The 18,002-nt window shown below is 35.6% G+C and overlaps 1 protein-coding gene across 1 annotated transcript; it reads left to right on the top strand.

Moving 5' to 3' along the window:
- The first annotated feature begins 12,990 nt into the window (after positions 1-12,990).
- LOC135232119 (olfactory receptor 8K3-like) lies at positions 12,991-15,346 on the top strand. Its single transcript, XM_064289419.1, has one exon. It carries the CDS (start codon positions 14,306-14,308, stop codon positions 15,344-15,346), a length of 1,041 nt encoding a protein of 346 aa, XP_064145489.1. The 5' UTR covers positions 12,991-14,305.
- Positions 15,347-18,002: the final 2,656 nt, after the last annotated feature.

Genomic DNA, 18,002 nt, shown 5'->3' with positions numbered 1-18,002 from the left:
ATAAAATTTTCGGAGACCAAAGACTTGTTCATTGCAAATAACATTTGTTTTACAACATGAACGGTGACTACACATGTAGATCTTGACAGATGGAAAATACAGGAATCAAATAAAATACATCTGTGGAAAGAGACAAAGAAAAAGCTCAATAACATCAATCAAAACTAGGTTGGAGGCCGACTTTGGAACAGACCATCAATTGCTCATAGGTGGGTTCAAGTGAAAGCTGAAAAAAATTAGAACAGCCCATGAAAGCCAAAGTATGACCTTGAGTATATCCCACCTGAATTGAGAGACCGCCTTAAGAACAGATTTGACTAACTGAACACTAAAGACTGAGACCAGGCAAGATTTGGGATGAATCAAGGACATTATACTTGAGGAAAACAAAAGGTCATTAAAAAGATGAGAAAGAAAGAAAAGACCAAAATGAATGTTAAGAGAGATTGAAAGTTGCTCTTGAAGGTCAGGTAGCTAAAGCAAATGGAAGAAATGATGAAGTAGAAGACATGAACAAAAGATTTCAAAGGGCAGCTCAGGAGGACAAAGTAAAGTATTTAAATGAAATGTGCAAAGACTTGGAGTTCAAAAACCAAAAAGGAAGATCATGCTTAGCTTTTCTCAAGCTGAAAAAACAATAAAAAAATCAAGCATCAAGTTGCAATTTTGAAGGTTTCTATTTTTTTTTTATGAGCAAAATACTGAACTACGCAGAAAACACCAAAAAAAAAAGGAAAAAATACAGAGTCACTGTCCTAAAAAGAATCCATCAGCATTCAAACATTTCAAGAGGTAGCACGTGATCAAGAATAGATGGTATTGAAGGAAGAAGTCAAAGTTGCACTAAAGACACTGGCCAAAAACAAGGCTCCAGGAATTGAAGAAATACCAGCTGAAATGTTTCAACAAAATAATGGCACATTTTTATGTCAAGAATATTGGAAAGAAGCTGCCTAGCCAACTGATGGGAAGAGATCCATATTTTTGCACATTTCAAAGAAAGGTGATGCAACAGGATGCAGAAATTATCAAACAATATCATTAATATCACACACAAGCAAAATTTGGCTGGAGAGCATTCAAAAACAGTTGCAGCATATACAACAGCGAACTGACAGAAATTCAAGCTGGATTCAGAAGAGGACATGGAAGGTGCGATATCATTGCTGTTGTTAAGTGGATCTTGGCTGAAAACAGAGAATACTAGAAAGATGTTCACATGTGTCTTATCTGACTGTGTGGATCACAACAAACCATGGATAACACTGAGAAGAAAGAGGGTTCCAGAGCGTTTACTTGTGCTCATTTGGAACCTGTACATAGACCAAGAGACAGTTGTTCAAATACAGCAAGGGAATAGTGCCAGGAGTAAAGTCAAGAAAAGTGTGCATCAGGGTAAGTAATGAGGATTTGAATCACTTACTGATGAAGATCAAAGACCATAGCCTTCTGTATGGGTTGAACATGTTAAAAAGCAAAGATGTCACTTTAAGGACTAAGGTGAGCCTTATCCAAGCCATGGTGTTTTTAACTGCGTATGAAAGCTGGAAAATGAATAAGGAAGACCAAAGAAGAATCGGTACCTTTGAAATATGGCTTTGGTGAAGAATATTGAATACGCCATGGACTACCAGAAGAATGAAAAAGTCTGTCTTAGAAGAAGTACAGTCAGAATGTTCATTAGGAGCAAAGATGGTGAGACTGGGCCCTACATACTTTGGACATGATGTCGGGAGGGATCAGTCCCTGGAGAAGGACATCATGTTTGGTAAAGTAGAGGGTCAGCGGAAAAGAGGAAGACCCTCAAACAGATGGGTTCACACATTGGCTGCAACAATGGGCTTACACATAACAAGGATTGTAAAGATGGCACAGGACCGGGCAGTGTTTCGTTCTGTGGTACATAGGGTCACTATGAGTTGGAACTGACTCGACAGCACCTAACAACAACAATATCTTTACATGTATATATCTAGGGATGTTTTCATGTATAAAGACAAATAATTCTCGTTGTGATCAATTACATATCTATCCAGTTCTTGTCAAGTATATTGGCTTATGAGTTTTCATAAGATAATATTTTGAGGTAGAAGATTCAAAATGAATCCACATATTATTTTAGGAATATTAAAAAGACAAGTTTTCAGAAGAGTACAATAATCATCCATGTACCTGAAGGTTTAATATTTTATTAATTTTTGTTTCTTCTATCAATTTATCCATGAATCTAATATGTGTAGGTGCATATGTGTGTAAAATTTGTGGGAGGGGAGTATATATTCAATACTCTAAATTGGAAGGTTTGGATTTGTATTATTCACACTGGCTTTATATACTAAAAATCTACCCCATGCTACTACATCAAACTATTGGTGATGTTGATGTCTCTATCCTGAACAGGTTTCTTGATAGACCTCGAAGGACAAGCACAATCTATCTAACAGTGCTGAATGAATTCATTCTCTTGGGACTCACACACCACCCTGAGCTGCAGGCTCCAGTGTTTCGGCTGTTCCTTACCATCTACATGATCTCCATGGTCAGCAACTTGGGAATCCTTATCCTCACCAAGATAAATTCTAGTCTACAAATGCCCATGCACTATTTTTACAGACACCTAGCTATCACTGCTCTTGGCTGTTCAACAGCTGTGGAACCAAAATGTTAGTAACTTTTGTTGCAGATGAAAATAAATCTCACATTATTTTTCTGCTGCACAGCTAGTTCTCTCTATAATGTTCATAATTATTGAAGTTTTCATTGCATCAGCAATGTCCTATGATCACTATGTGGCCATCTGTAACCCTCTGCTCTATATAGTCATCATGTCATGAAGTTCAAATTGGGTGCTGATGGCAATCTCCTATCTAAACTGCACGTTTGTTTCTCTTCTGGTCAACATAAAAAAATTTAATTTATCTGTCTGTGGCTATAATGTCACCAGCCATTTCTATTGTGATGGTCTATTTTTGTTGTCTTTGTTCTTCTCAAACACACATGAAATCAGATTGATCATTCTCATCTTAGCAACTTTTGATTTGATTTCATCCCACTGATAGTTCTTGTTTCTTACTTACTCATTATTGTAGCTATTCTCAGGAACTAGTCAGGTGAAGGCAGGCACAAGTCCAGTCATTCCTTTGACACTGATCAAGTGGCTTCCATATTTTACACCCTGGTTATCCCCATAGTGAATCCCTTGAACTGTAGTTTGGGGGTTAAAAAGGTGAAATATGCCGTACATAGGAATTTGGGCCAAGTATGCAATATATTTTCTCAAAGTTCACTATACCATATCATTCATATAAATTACATTATGGGCTTTAAACTTTTTTTCCTGTGTACCTCCAAAGAAGATAGCAAGCACAAAAACACTGATAAGTTCAGTATGTATTTCTATATTGCCTGCTACCAGTCACTCTACTAAGAGCTGTAAATAGATTAGTAAATAAAACAGTAAAAAATATTATCTTTCTTCAGCAGGAAAGATACATTAAAGCATAATAATTAAGAAATTATATAGGATATTAGAAGGTGGTTAGGTAGTGACAGATTAAAAAAGAAAAAAGAGTAAATATGCTGATATTAGTAGGTACAGAAAGAATTCCAATTATCTGGTATTTTCCTCACCCAGTAGGAATAAAAAAAATTGTAAAAAAGTATGTGTGTATGTGTGAGTATGTGTGTGCATGTCCCTGTGTGTGTGCATATGAGTGTGTGTGCATGTGTGTGTGCAAGGCCATATACCTTTTGTTTTGTGCTCCTTCTCTGCCCTGTGGTGGCTAATTCTGACTGAAAGAAGGCTCAGTGCAGTGAAATGATTTGAAGTACTCAGTATCTGAATTTGCTCCAATGTTCACTTTCTGAACCTGGAAATGCCTGCCTTCATCATCAGTGCTTTTACTTTGATACATGGGCCCTTAGAGACTGTTTACTTTGTTATTTATTATTATTATAATATTGTAATAGTAATAGAAACAGTAACAAAATAAAGTTATTATATTCAACAGGACCAGCTCTGTATCTGGTTTTGTCTACATCAGACCATTTTGTCTGTATCAGTGGATATGCCAGTTAAGATAAATATATTGAGGTCAGTCATGGAAGTTTCCAGGTTTTTCTTTCTTTCTTTACTGGATTGATACTACTTATTAATTGCACACTTTTATCTCATAGGTCCTTTTCCTTATCTCTCTATAAAACAGTATTTACTCTTTAGAAGTGATTTCCTAATTGTTTATGTGTCCTTGCATAAGAGATCTATTATATGATAGGTTGTGTGCCTTGTGCTTTATTTAGCTAAATTTTCTCAAAATTGGGTGATATGAGTGTGAACTATACTTTCACCAGGATCTATTGCTTGAATTTTGATTATTCTACTTGGAGAAATAAAAGGAGTTCATCCCATAGTTTGGACTATGCTGTGTTTATCGTGAACGAGGTACGATATATGTCATTTTACATATTTGCCATGATTTATGGACTTAGTTTTTCTATTTTGCCTCCTAATTTTCCATGCATATTTTCTTATTTTTAGTCTTTTTCAAAAAATTATCAATGAGAAAAAATAAAGTAATTTTTATATACACTAAGGTTGTCTATAAAGAAGAAATGCAATCTGAGTTTTAGAATAGGACCATACAAGGAGGGGTATGATATAGTTCCATGTATATAGAGACTAGAAAACACATAAGAAAAAAAAATTAGTAAAGACAATAACAAATGGAAATTTAAATTTAAAGTACTCCCCATTCCCAGTCAGGTCCAACGGCTTGATTGGAATATCGTATTAAGTGTTTAGGGAAAAAGAATTAGCCTATTCTACACAAACTCTTCCACAAAACTGAAGAGGAGCGTATATTCCTATTTTCAACATGAGAATAGCTTTACCCTAATATCAAACACAGACAAAGACATTAAAAGAAAACAACAGGAACATATGTGAAAAATCTAAATAAAAATTTAAGAAATTGAGTCTGGCAATATGTAAAGACAATGGTCCACCAAATTAGGTGTACCCCAAGAATGTATGAATAGTTTTATATTAAAAAATCAATTAATGACATACACCATAATAAGAAATTAGGAATGACAAACAATGCCATATAAATAGGACAGAAACATTTTAAAAGTCCCAATAATTGTGATAAAACTTTGAGCAAACTAATATTAAGGTGGAACTTCCTCAAAGTGATAGAGGGCACCCATGAACAACCTACAGTTACCACCACACTGATATGAAGGACTGCATACGTTCTCAGTATGACCAGGAACAGAACAAGTAAATCTACTCTTACCAAATCTACTTGACATTTTAGTGGACATTCTAGCCAACACAATAAGGCAATAAATAAGTAAATGGAAGGTATCCAGATTGGAAAGGAAGAAGGGAAACTTTTTTTTATGCTAGATGACAGGATTTTTATATAATAAATCTAATAGAAAATATGATAGAACTAGAGAATTAAAAAGTTAACAGTGTTTATTTGTAAATTTACATTCAGCTTACTTATTTAAAAAAAGAAGCCTGTTTGGATATTAAGTGGGCTTGCATTGACTATATAGATACATTTTGAAATTTTAAAGCTTCTACTCATTACAAGACACTTATATAAAAACAAGTTATCTTCTGGGAGAAAATATTTTCAAATAACATATCTCATAGATGACATGTGGTCATAATATATATCCCACCCAACCGACCCACAGCAAAACTCAAAACACAAAAGAAAAGAAAAGAAACAATCCACAAATATGGTCAAAACAAACAAACAAACAAAAACCCAAAAATAATGTTTCCAATGAACATATTCAGCTGGCAAATAAGTGCATAAAAATGCTCAGCATCATTATTAATGAATTTCAAGTTAAAACACTAATGATATAACTCTATACATCTATTAGAATATCAGGTATTTGGTAACTATGTGGAAGAACCAGAGCCTTCATAAACTGCTAGTGGAAAGTTAAAAAGGTGTAAATACTTTAAAAAATAATTTGTTTTAAGCATCAGGGTCTTAAAAAGCTGAACACAGCTTTAATATAAAATTTAGCCAATTTGCTTATATTTATGCAAGAGAAATGACAGCATTTTTCCTTATAAATCCATGTATACAAGTTTCCATAACAATTTTATTTGTAATACTAAAAAAATAAAATCACCCCCAATGTTCATTTACTTAAGAATAAATCAATAAACTGTAGTATATCTAAGCAAGTGAATATCACTCAATAATAAAAACTACTAAATTATTGGGACATGCAAATATATGAAAACAATAAACTGATAGATTGGACTTTGTTAAAATTAAAACAACTCTCACTTAGATATTTATACCAGAGAAATGAAAACTTATGTTCATAAATAACCCTTAAACAGATGTTCATAGAGACATTATTTACAATAGCTAAAAACTGGTAACAAGCCACAATGTCCTTTTATGCATGAGTGATTAATCAAACTGTAGTAAACCCATACATAAAAAAATACTCAGCAGTAAAAAGGAACAAGTTATTGATGCACACAACAGTGTGGATGGATCTCAATAGAATTCTGTGAAGTGAAAAAAATTCATCTGAAAAGGTTGTTGTTGTTGTAGCTGTCTTTGAGTGACTCCAACTCGTGATGACATTATGTAAACCAGAAAAAAACATTGCCTGGCCTTGTGCTATCCTCTCAATCATTGGTATGTTTGAGTCCATTGCTGTAGCAACTGTGTTAATCCATCTCATAGAGGGCTTTCCTCATTCTCATTGGCCTTCTATTTTATCAAATATGTTGTTCTCCAGCAACTAATCTCTGCTGATGACATGCCCAAAGCATGAAATTTGAACAGTGTTCTGTTGGAGACAAAAAAAGATCTCCCATTAAAAATTTTTGCTTTGTCAAACTTTAACAGAATACAAAAATTGAAATATTACAAAGCATCTTCTTTATGGATCATAAGGCATAAAAGTAGAAATCAATAACAGGAAAAGCAGGGAAAAGAAATCAAACACTTGGAAACTGAACAACACCATGCTCAAAAATGAATGGCTTATACAAGAAATTAAGGATGGAATAAAGAAATCCACAGAATTCAATAAGAACAAAACATTTCCTATGAAAACCTTTGGGACATAGCTAAAGCAGTGTTCAGAGGTCAATTTATAGCAATAAATGCACACATCCAAAAAGAAGAAAGGGCCCAAATCAAAGAATTATCCCTACAACTTGAACAAATAGAAAGAGAGCAACAAAAGAAACCCTCAGAAACCAAAAGAAGACAAATAATAAAAATTAGAGCGGAATTAAATAAAATAGAGAACAGAAAACAATTGAGAGTTAACAAGACTAAAAGCTGATTTAAAAAAAAAAAATTAACAAAATTGATAAACCATTGTCCAAACTGACAAATGAAAAACAGGAGCAGAAACAAATAACCTGAATAAGAAATTAGATGGCTGATATCACAACAGACCCAACTGAAATTAAAAGAATCATATCAGTTTACTAAGAAAAATTGTACTCTAACAAATTTGAAAACCAAGAAGAAATGGATGAATTTCTAGAAACACACTACCTACCTAAACTAACCCAAACAGAGGTAGAACAACTGAATAAAACCATGACAAAAGAAGAGATTGAAAAGGTAATTTAAAAACTCACAACAACAAAAAAGGCTTGACCCTAATGGCTTCACTGGAGAGTTTTACCAAACTTTCAGTGAAGAGTTAACACCACTATTACCAGCATAGAAAAGGATGGAATACTCCCAAACTCATTCTATGAAGCCAGCATACTCCTGATATGAAAAACAGGTAAAGACACCACAAAAAAAGAAAATTACACACCTATATCCCTCATGAACTTAGATGCAAAAATCCTTAACAAAATTCTACCCAAAAGAATTTAACAACATATTAAAAAAAAAAAACTTCACCATGATGAAATGGGATTCATACTAGAATTGCAGGGATGGTTTTACATTAGAAAAACAATCAATGTAATCCATCATATAAATAAAACAAAAGACAAAAAGTACATGATCTTCTCAATTGAAACAGAAAAGGCATTTAACAAAGTCCAACACCCATTCATGTTAAAAACTCTCAGCAAAATTAGAAAGGAAATTCCTCAACATAATAAAGGGCATTTATACAAAGCCAACAGCCAACATTATCCTAAATAGAGTCTGAAAGCGTTCCCCTTGACACTGGGAACCAGACAAGGATGCCCTTTATCACCACTAGTATTCAACGTTGTGCTGGAGGACTTAGCCAGAGCAATTAGGCTAGATAAAGAAATAAAGAACATCCAGATTAGTAATGAAGAAGTCAAAATATCTCTCTTTGCAGGTGACATGATCTTATACACGGAAAACCCTAAAGAGTCCTCAAGAAAACTAGTGAAACTAATAGAAGAGTTCAGCAAAGTAACAGGATACAAAATAACCATACAAAAAATCAGCTGAATTCCTCTAGACCAACAAAAAGAACATTAAAGAGGAAATCACCAAATCAATACCATTTACAGTAGCCCCCAAGAAGAAAAATACTTAGGAAAAAAGTTTAACCAGATCCATAAAACACTTATACAAAGAAAACTACAAAACACTACTGCAAGAAACCAAAAGAGACCTACATAAGTGGAAAAACACACTTTGCTAGTGGATAGGAAGACACAACGTTGTAAAAATGTCTGTTCTACCAAAAGCAATCTATAGATACAATGCAATTCTGATCCAAATCCAAACGATATTTTTGAAAGAGATGGAGAAACAAATCACCAACTTCATATGGAAGGGAAAGAGGCCCCGGTTAAATAAGGTGTTACCGAAAAAGAAGAATAAAGTGGGAGGCCTTACTTTACCTGATTTTAGAAGCTATTACACCGCCACAGTAGTCAAAACAGCCTGGTACTGGTACCAGGGCCAATGGAACAGAATGGAGAATGCAGACATAAATCCATCCACGTATGAGCAGTTGATATTTGATAAAGACCCCAAAAAAGTCAAATGGGGGAAAACACAGTCTTTAAACAAATGGTGCTGGCATAACTGGATACCCATCTGCAAAAAAATGAAACAAGACCCATACCTCACACCATGCACAAAAACTAACTCAAAATGGGTCAAAGACCTAAATATAAAATCTAAAACCATAAAGATCATGGAAGAAAAAATAGGGACAATGCTAGAAACCTTAATACATGGCATGAACAGTATACAAAACATTACTAACAATACAGAAGAGAAACTAGATAACTGGGAACTCCTAAAAATCAAACATCTGTGCTCACCCAACGATTTCACCAAAAGAGTAAAAAGGTTACCTAAGGACTGGGAAAAAGCTTTTAGCTATGACATTTCCAATCAGCATCTGATCTCTAAAATCTACATGACACTGCAAAAACTCAACTACAAATAGACAAATAATCAAATTAAAAACTGGGAAAAGGATATGAATGGGCAATTCACCAAAGAAGACATTTGGGTAGCTAACAGATACTTGAGTAAATGCTCACCACCTTTAGCCTTAGAGAAATGCAAATACAAATTACAATGAGATACCATCTCACCCCAATAAGGCTGGCATTAATCCAAAAAATATAAAATAATAAATGTTGGAGAGGCTGTGGAGAGACTGAAACACTTGTACACTGCTGGTGGGAATGAAAATGGTACAACCACTTTGGAAATCGATTTGGCGCTTCCTTAAAAAGCTAGAAATAAAACTACCATACGATCCAGCAATCCCACTCCTTGGAATATATCCTAGAGAAATAAGAACCTTTACACAAACAGATACATGTACACCTATGTTCATTACAGCACTGTTTACAATAGCAAAAAGATGGCAACAACCAAGGTGCCCATCAATGGACGAATGAATAAATAAATTATGTTATATTCACATGATCGAATACTATGCATCAATAAAGAACAGTGAGGAATCTGTGAAACATCTCATAACATGGAGGAACCTGGAAGGCATTATGCTGAGTGAAATTAGTTGCAAAAGGACAAATATTTTATAAGACCACTGTTATAAATACTCAAATATATATGAACACAGAGGGATATATTCTTTGATTGTTACAAGGGTGAAGAGTGAGGGAGGAAAAGTGGTATTCATTAATCAGATAGTAGACAAGAACTATTTTAGGTGAGGGGAAAAACAGCACAAAATACAGGGGAGGTCATCACAACTGGACTAAATGAAAAACAAAGAAGTTTCCTGAATAAACCAAATGCTCTGAAGGCCAGAGTAGCAGGGACGGGGCCTGGAGACCATGGTTTCAGGGGACATTTAGGTCAACTTCCATAATAAAATCTGTTAAGAAAACATTCTGCATCTCATTTTGGTGAGTGGAGTCTAGGGTCTTAAATGCTAGCAAGTGGCCATCTAATATGCATCAATTGGCCTCAACCCACCTGAAGCAAAGGAAAATGAAGATCACCAAAGACACAAGGTAATTCTGAGCCCAAGAGACATAAAGGGCCACATAAATCAGAGACTCCATCAACCTGAGACCAGAAGAACTAAATGGTGCCCAGCTACAACTGATGACTGCCCTGACAGGGACATCAGCAGAGAATCCCTGACTGAGCAGGAGAGCAGTGGGATGCAGACCTCACATTCTCATAAAAAGACCAGACTTAATGGTCTGACTGAGACTAGAAGGACCCCGGAGATGATGGTCTCCAGACCTTCTGTTAGCCCAAGACTGGAGCCATTCCCAAAGCCAACTCTTCAGACAAGGATTGGTCTGGACTGTAATATAAGATAGAAAATGATACTGGTGAGGAGTGAGCTTCTTCTCTCAAATAGACACATGAGACTATGTGGGCAGCTCCTGTCTGGAAGGCAGATGAGAAGGCAGAGGGGACAGAAGCTGGCTGAATGGACATGGGGAATCCAGAACGGAGAGAAGGAGTGTGCTGTTTCATCAGCGGGAGAGCAACTAGGAGTACATAGCAAGGTGTATATAATTTTTTGCCTGAGAGACTGACTTCATTTGTAAACTTTCAGTTAAACCACAATAAAATTAAAATAAATAAACCATTTTTGCTCTGTTAGGTACTGTCGCTTCAATTCCGACTTACAGCTACCTATACAATAGAGTAGAAATCTCCCATATGGTTGTCTATGTTGTAATCTTTGTGGGTGTTGATGGCCAGGTCTTTTCATCCCAAAATGGCTTGGGGACTCAAACTGCCAACTTTTCAGTTAGCAGAGAGTGTTTTGAACATTGCACCAACAGGGATCCTTCCATTAAAAAAAACACAAGTGAAAAAAATATATATATATATGTATATATATATATACACACCACTACATAGGCAAATAAGGAAAAAGATCACAAATGGATACATCAGAAATATTTACAATGACAAACAGCAAAAAAATTTATAGCACAATAAATATATAATCATAGTAAAATATTACACACAAAATATCACACATTACAAGGATATATTTATATAGTAGAGCTTATGTCAAGAACAGCAGAAAATTTATAAAGGTGAGAAAGATGTTTTGGAATGAGGATTGGACAGAATGGAAAAACATAAAATATTGAAATATAATAAAGGAAAATAAAATAAAAAAGCAAAAAAGCTAAACAGACAGACGATGTGATTGAGTGTGAAATGAGAAGCAAGGGTAACATTTCTGTTCCTGAGGTCAACAAGAAAGCAAAACAAAATAAGAACAGAAACAAAAACCGGAACAATAGCAATAACGGCAACAACAGCAACAGCAGGCTAGGAAGTGATACCTCATACACGCACAATGCATTATTTTTATTCCACTTAAGTTTTTAAATAATACAATAAGGAAGCGTTTAATCACTGCTTTATTTTGTCATCCATTTGAAGATACCACTATAAAACTGGGAAATATTGATATTTCTGGTTTACAGATACAGCACTTTAATCCAGACCCCTGAGTGATAAAAATGGAACCTTCACAAGGAGTAAAACGCAGAATATATGAAATAGATAAATACAGACGAGCATACTCACTATATGAAGAAAAACTCATTCACAGGCAAATGCAAATGGTCCTAGACGATTGACAGACAACCCCCAGGTATTTTGTTGAGCTTTCAAATGCTTCAGGGACAGTCACCAAATTGCTTGGCATCTCCTCAGGGAGAATCTCCAAGGGTGAAAAAAATCTTTAAACTGTTCTCATCATGCCACATTAAGAAACACATTGAGAAGTCAACACAGAGGCTTCATTACAGGTAAAAAGATAGACAATTTCCATATTTGATCAATATCCAGAAGGTTTCAGTGACACTTGCATGGTCCCACCTTTATTCAATGGCAAAGTCATTGCAAAATATCAGGATTTCAGACTCAGTTCTGTGCGCTTTCTACTTTTCAGTAGTGCCTGAGACTAGGATCTCTCCCCCTTTTTTCTTCATGTTGTTTTTTTCAAATATTCTCACTTTTTTTCAGAAGCTAAATGCTCACAAGCATCTTTGAAACATCATTGTATAACTAAATAAATTTTTTTCTTTATATAATTATATGAATAAAAAATAAAATGAAACAAAACAAAAACCAAACCAGTTGTCCTGGTGTCAGTTCTGACTCCACGCAGGTCAGAGAACTGTGTTCCGTAGGGTGTTCAATGGCTGTGACCTTTCAGAATTAGACTTTCTTTCTTCCAAGGTGCCTCTGAGTGGGCTTGACCCACCAACCTTTCAGGTAGTAGCTGAGTGCTTCATTGTTTGCACCACCCAGTTGGCCTAATTATGTGAATAATAGAGCTGAAATATGAAAGTAAAGGAAGCATACACAGTATTAAAAAATACTGTAGCAGAATTACGCAGCTGTAGATATTCAGTCTCCAACATTAATGTCTTTTAAAATCCTTAATTATATAGTGACTCTAGGCACTCTTATGTCCCTCTCAGATACGACTGAATGTTTAATGCGTATTAAAATAACTGTATAAATGTGCATTTTTACTAATCTCTTGATGAGGAAGCAAATACATTTCCACCTCACACCTCATGTTCTTCAAACAGAGTTCTTCAATATCCGGTGGAATCTGGCAGAAAGAAGATATAAGATTTTCAAAGAGTATGGCTTTGTATGAAGAGAAGTAGATACTCAACAAAAATAGTAACCTATGAACAATAATCCGGTGCTCTCCAGAGAACTCCAAAACTGAGGAGAAGTCCTTTTATCCTCCCTGACCTCATAGGAAAATCAGTATGTATCAAAGTGAGTACTTGTTTTCTTCCACCTTTCATTATTGCAAATAAACAAGATTTATATTGCATTCGGTGAAGAGAGTTGATTTCCTAATTGTAATATCTACTGATACCCAATTCAGTATCTTCGGACATAGGCAATATGTGTATATAGGGACAAGGCAGCGTATCAGAAAGCCACAACATCATAAGCAATGTCTTATATGAGATAACGTATTTCCCCTAGAGCCATTTTATAATTTGATATGATATGATTGTATTTTTCTGTTCTTTGGATTATTCCTGACTCAGTGAATGCTGGTACTGCTATTTTCATTGTCTGTAGTATCATGTCAAACCACTAATTCTTTTACGTTAAACTGCCATCCTCATTATGAGCTGTACAGTAGCACATAGAAGTACCTCAGGTCCTTAATGTACAGAAGGATATAAAAGAAAATCCAAGAATCCGTGTATATCTCATCAGTGTAATTTGTCTCTATTCTCTTGAGTAATACAGTGATTTTTACTGATTTTCTTTTAAACTACAGGATCTCTTTATCCAAATGGAATTTTTAAATGAAACTTCATTATATCAAACCAATGACAGTGACCTTGCTTTCTCCCAATTTGCTCAAATTTCATCTCAGTTTTAGGTATTTTCATGAGAAAATATATCTGATTTGTTACAAACAACTTAATGAAAATGCCCCTAGGGATGGACATATTTTAAGTAAACTTAAAGATATGTTAACATGTTTTAAGAAAATTAGTAGATGTATAGTCTAAAACACTGACAGGCTGATGGTCCGATTTTTGTCGTGGAGGCAAAGATGGGGTAGGAAAGGGCTGGGGCCAGTTAAATGGATAACACGCTACTCAAAGTATTCATCATCATATCCCTGTCATAGAAGGTAAGTCACACTAGAAGAATTTACATATACATATGTAAAGAAAATTTTTTTAGGTAACTTACTGTGATCATAATTGAAAAGTTTGGATTCATATTATTCATAGTGGCTTTGATTACTTAAAATCTACCGGATGATACTACATAAAAGCTATTGACAATGCTGATGCCTCTACCCAGAAGAGGTTTCCTGATAGACCACGATGGACACACACAATCTAACAGCGCTGAGTGAATTCATTCTGATGGGAATCACAGACCGCCCTGAGCTGCAGGCTCCGTTGTTCAGGCTGTTCCTCATCATCTACATGCTCTCAGTGGTGGGCAACGTGGGCATCATCATCCTCACCAAGATGGACTCCAAGCTACAAACTCCCATGTACTTTTTTCTCAGACACCTGGCTATCACTGATCTTGGTTATTCAACAGCTGTGGGACCCAAAATGCTGGTAAATTTTGTTGTGGATGAAAACACAATCTCTTATTATTTTTGTGCTACACAGCTAGCTTTTTTTATTTTGTTCATAAATGGTGAAATTTTTATTCTGTCAGTAATGTCTTATGACCGCTATGTGGCCATCTGTAACCCTCTGCTCTACACAGTCATCATGTCACAAAGGACATGTTGGGTGCTGATGGCAATCGTCTATCTCCACAGCACATTTGTTTCTCTTCTAGTCACCATAAAAATTTTTAATTTGTCCTTCTGTGACTACAGTGTCATCAGGCATTTCTACTGTGATGGTCTCCACTTGTTAACTTTGCTCTGCTCAAACACACATGAAATCGAATTGATCCTTCTCATCTTAGCAGCTTTTGATTTGATTTCATCCCTCCTAATAGTTCTTGTTTCTTACCTGCTCATTCTTGTAGCCATTCTGAGGATGAACTCAGCTCAGGGCAGGCACAAGGCCTTCTCCACCTGTGGATCCCACCTGACGGTGGTGGTAGTGTTCTATGGGACTTTAATCTTTATGTACGTGCAGCCCAAGTCCAGTCATTCCTTTGACACTGATAAAGTGGCTTCCATATTTTACACCCTGGTGATCCCCATGTTGAATCCCTTGGTCTATGGCTTGAGGAATCATGATGTGAAATATGCTTTACACAGGACTTTGGGACAATTATGCAATATATTTTCTCAAAGTTCACTATACCGAATCATTCATACAAATTACATTATGGGCTTTAAACTCTCTTCTGTGTGCCTCCAGAGGGGAGAGCAAGCACAAAAGCACAGATAACATATATTTCAGTATTGCCTTCTATCACTCACTTTATTAAGAGCTGTAAGAAGATTAATAAATGCAACTGTCCAAAGTGTTGCCTTCCTTGAGCAGGAGTGATGCATTATAAGCAGAATAGTTAAGAAATTTTATAGTATATTAGAATGTGTAGGAGGTAAAAGATTTAAAAAGAATTAAAGATGAAGAGTGAATAAGCTGATTGGGATAGGAAAAGAGTAGTAGATACAAGAAGGGTTTGAAGTTTCAGGTATTTTCTTCATGCAGTAGAAAAAAATGTGTAGAAAGTGTGTGTATGTCCGTGCAAGTGTGTATGTATGCATGCACATGGCCTGTTTGCACAAGCGTGTGCAAACCTTCTGTTTTAGTGGTCATACCATGCCCTGCCCTGGTGTGTCTAATTCTAACTGCAAGAAAGCTCAGTGCTGCAGGATGATGCGAAGTACTCAGTCATCTGAATTTGCTCAAATGTCTGCGTTCTAAACCTTGAAATCCCTCTTTCATCATCAGTGCCTTTACTTTCGTATTTGAGTACTCAGAGTCTGTTTACTTTGTTAGTATTATTACTATATTGTAATAGTAATAGAACAGTAACAAAATACAGTTAGTATATTCAACAGGAACAGCTCAGTATCTGGTTTTATCTAAATCAACTCATTTTGTCTCTGTCAGTGGCTACACCAGTTAAGATAAATTCATTGACCTCAACCATAGGTGTTTCCAGATGTTTACATTTTTTCCCCTACTGGATTGATGGTGCTTCCTAATTGCTGATTTTGTCTCATAGACTGTTTTTGTCTACAAAAAATCTACCATGCTCTACATAGGGCATGGAAAAAAATGTGCAGCGTCTTTTCTACAGCCGTGTATAACATATGGTTCCTATAAACTACGTCGTGAACTTCAAGCCTTGTCTGTGTGCCTCCATATCATTCGTATAAATTACTTGATGGGCTTTAAACTTTATTCTGAGTGCCTCCAGATGGGACAGCCAGCACAAAAGCAAAGCTAAGTTCAACATATATTTCTACATCACTTTACTAAGAGCTCTAAATAGATAATACATGAAACAATAAGAAATGCTACCTTTCTCGAGCAAAGAGATGAATCATAAGCATAATAGCTAAGAAATTTTATAGTATGTTAGAATGTGCTTGGGGTGAAAGATTTTAAGAAAATGAAAAGTGAGTTCCAACCATCTGGTGTTTTCCTAGCCCAGCAGGAAAAAAAAAATTGTAGAAAGTGTGTATGTGTGTGTGTGTGTGTGTGTGTGTGTGTGTGCCAGCACATCTGTTTTGAGCTCATTCTCTGCCCTGGGGTGGGTAATTCTGATTGGAAGAAGGCTTAGTGGGGTGGGATGATTCGAAGTACTCAGTCATCTGAATTTGCTCAAATGTCCGCTTTCTAAACCTTGAAATCCCTCTCTCTTTTTTTTTAATCAATGCCTTTACTTTCATATATGAGCCCTTAGAGTCTGTTTACTTTGTTATTATTTTTATTATTATTTTATTGTAATAGGAATATAAACAATTACAAAATAAAGTTATTATATTCAACAGGAGCTGCTCGGTATCCATTTTATCCAAATCCACCATTTTTGTCTGTATCAGTGTATATACCAGTTAAGATAAATTTACTGAGGTCAGCCACAGAAGTTTCCAGGTTTTTACCTTTTTTTTCTCTACCACATTGATATTGGTTCCTAATTTCATGTTTTTGTCACATAGATTGTTATCCTTCTCTCTCTAGAAAACAATAATTGTTTTTGTATAGAAGACATTTTCTAATTGTTTATGAATCCTTCCTTATATAAGAGTTCTAATAAAATTGTAGTAAACCCATACATGAAACAATACTCAGCAATAAAAAAGAACACATTATTGATTCACACAAAAGTGTAAATGAGCCTCAGTAGAATGATCTGAGGTGAAAAAAGCCCATCACAAAAGATTGTTGTTAGCTGCCACCGAGTAGACTCCAACACATGGCGACCTCATGGAAAACAAAACAAAATGTTGCCTAGCCCTATGCTATCCTCACGATCATTGGTACGTTTGAGTCCATTTCTGCGGCAACTGTGTCAATCCATCTCATGGAGGGCTTCCCTCATTCTCGTTGGCCATTTTTGTCACCAAATATGATGTTCTTTTCCAGCAACTGATGTTTCTGGATAACATGTTCAAAGCAAGAAAGTGGACAATGTTCTCTTGGAGACAAAAAAATGTCTACCATTAAAGAATTTTTGTTTTGTTGGGTGCCTTTGAGTTGATTGCAACACATTGCAACCTATAAGACAGAGAAGAACTGCCCTATAGCGTTGTCTAGCCTGTAATCTTTATGGGTGCAGATGGCCAGGTCTTTTTTGCTCATAATGGCTTGACGGTTCACACTGCCAACTTTTCAGTTAACGATGGGTATTTGTACATTGCACCAAAAGAGTGCCTTCCATTAAAGAAAAGACAAGTGAAATATATATTTATATATAAACCAAACTTATTCCCAACCAGTCGATGCTGACTCATAGTGACCCTATAGGAGAGAGTAGAACTGCCCTATAGAGTTTCCAAGGAGCGCCTGGTGGATTTGAGCTGCCGACCTTTTGGTTAGCAGCCGTAGCACTTAACCACTACGCCACCAGGGTTTCTATATATGTATA

This window comes from Loxodonta africana, chromosome 7 (genome assembly GCF_030014295.1).
Source record: "Loxodonta africana isolate mLoxAfr1 chromosome 7, mLoxAfr1.hap2, whole genome shotgun sequence".
Taxonomy (NCBI): domain Eukaryota; kingdom Metazoa; phylum Chordata; class Mammalia; order Proboscidea; family Elephantidae; genus Loxodonta; species Loxodonta africana.
Note: the sequence above shows the minus strand (reverse complement) of the source record. Positions and strands in the feature narration are given on the sequence as shown.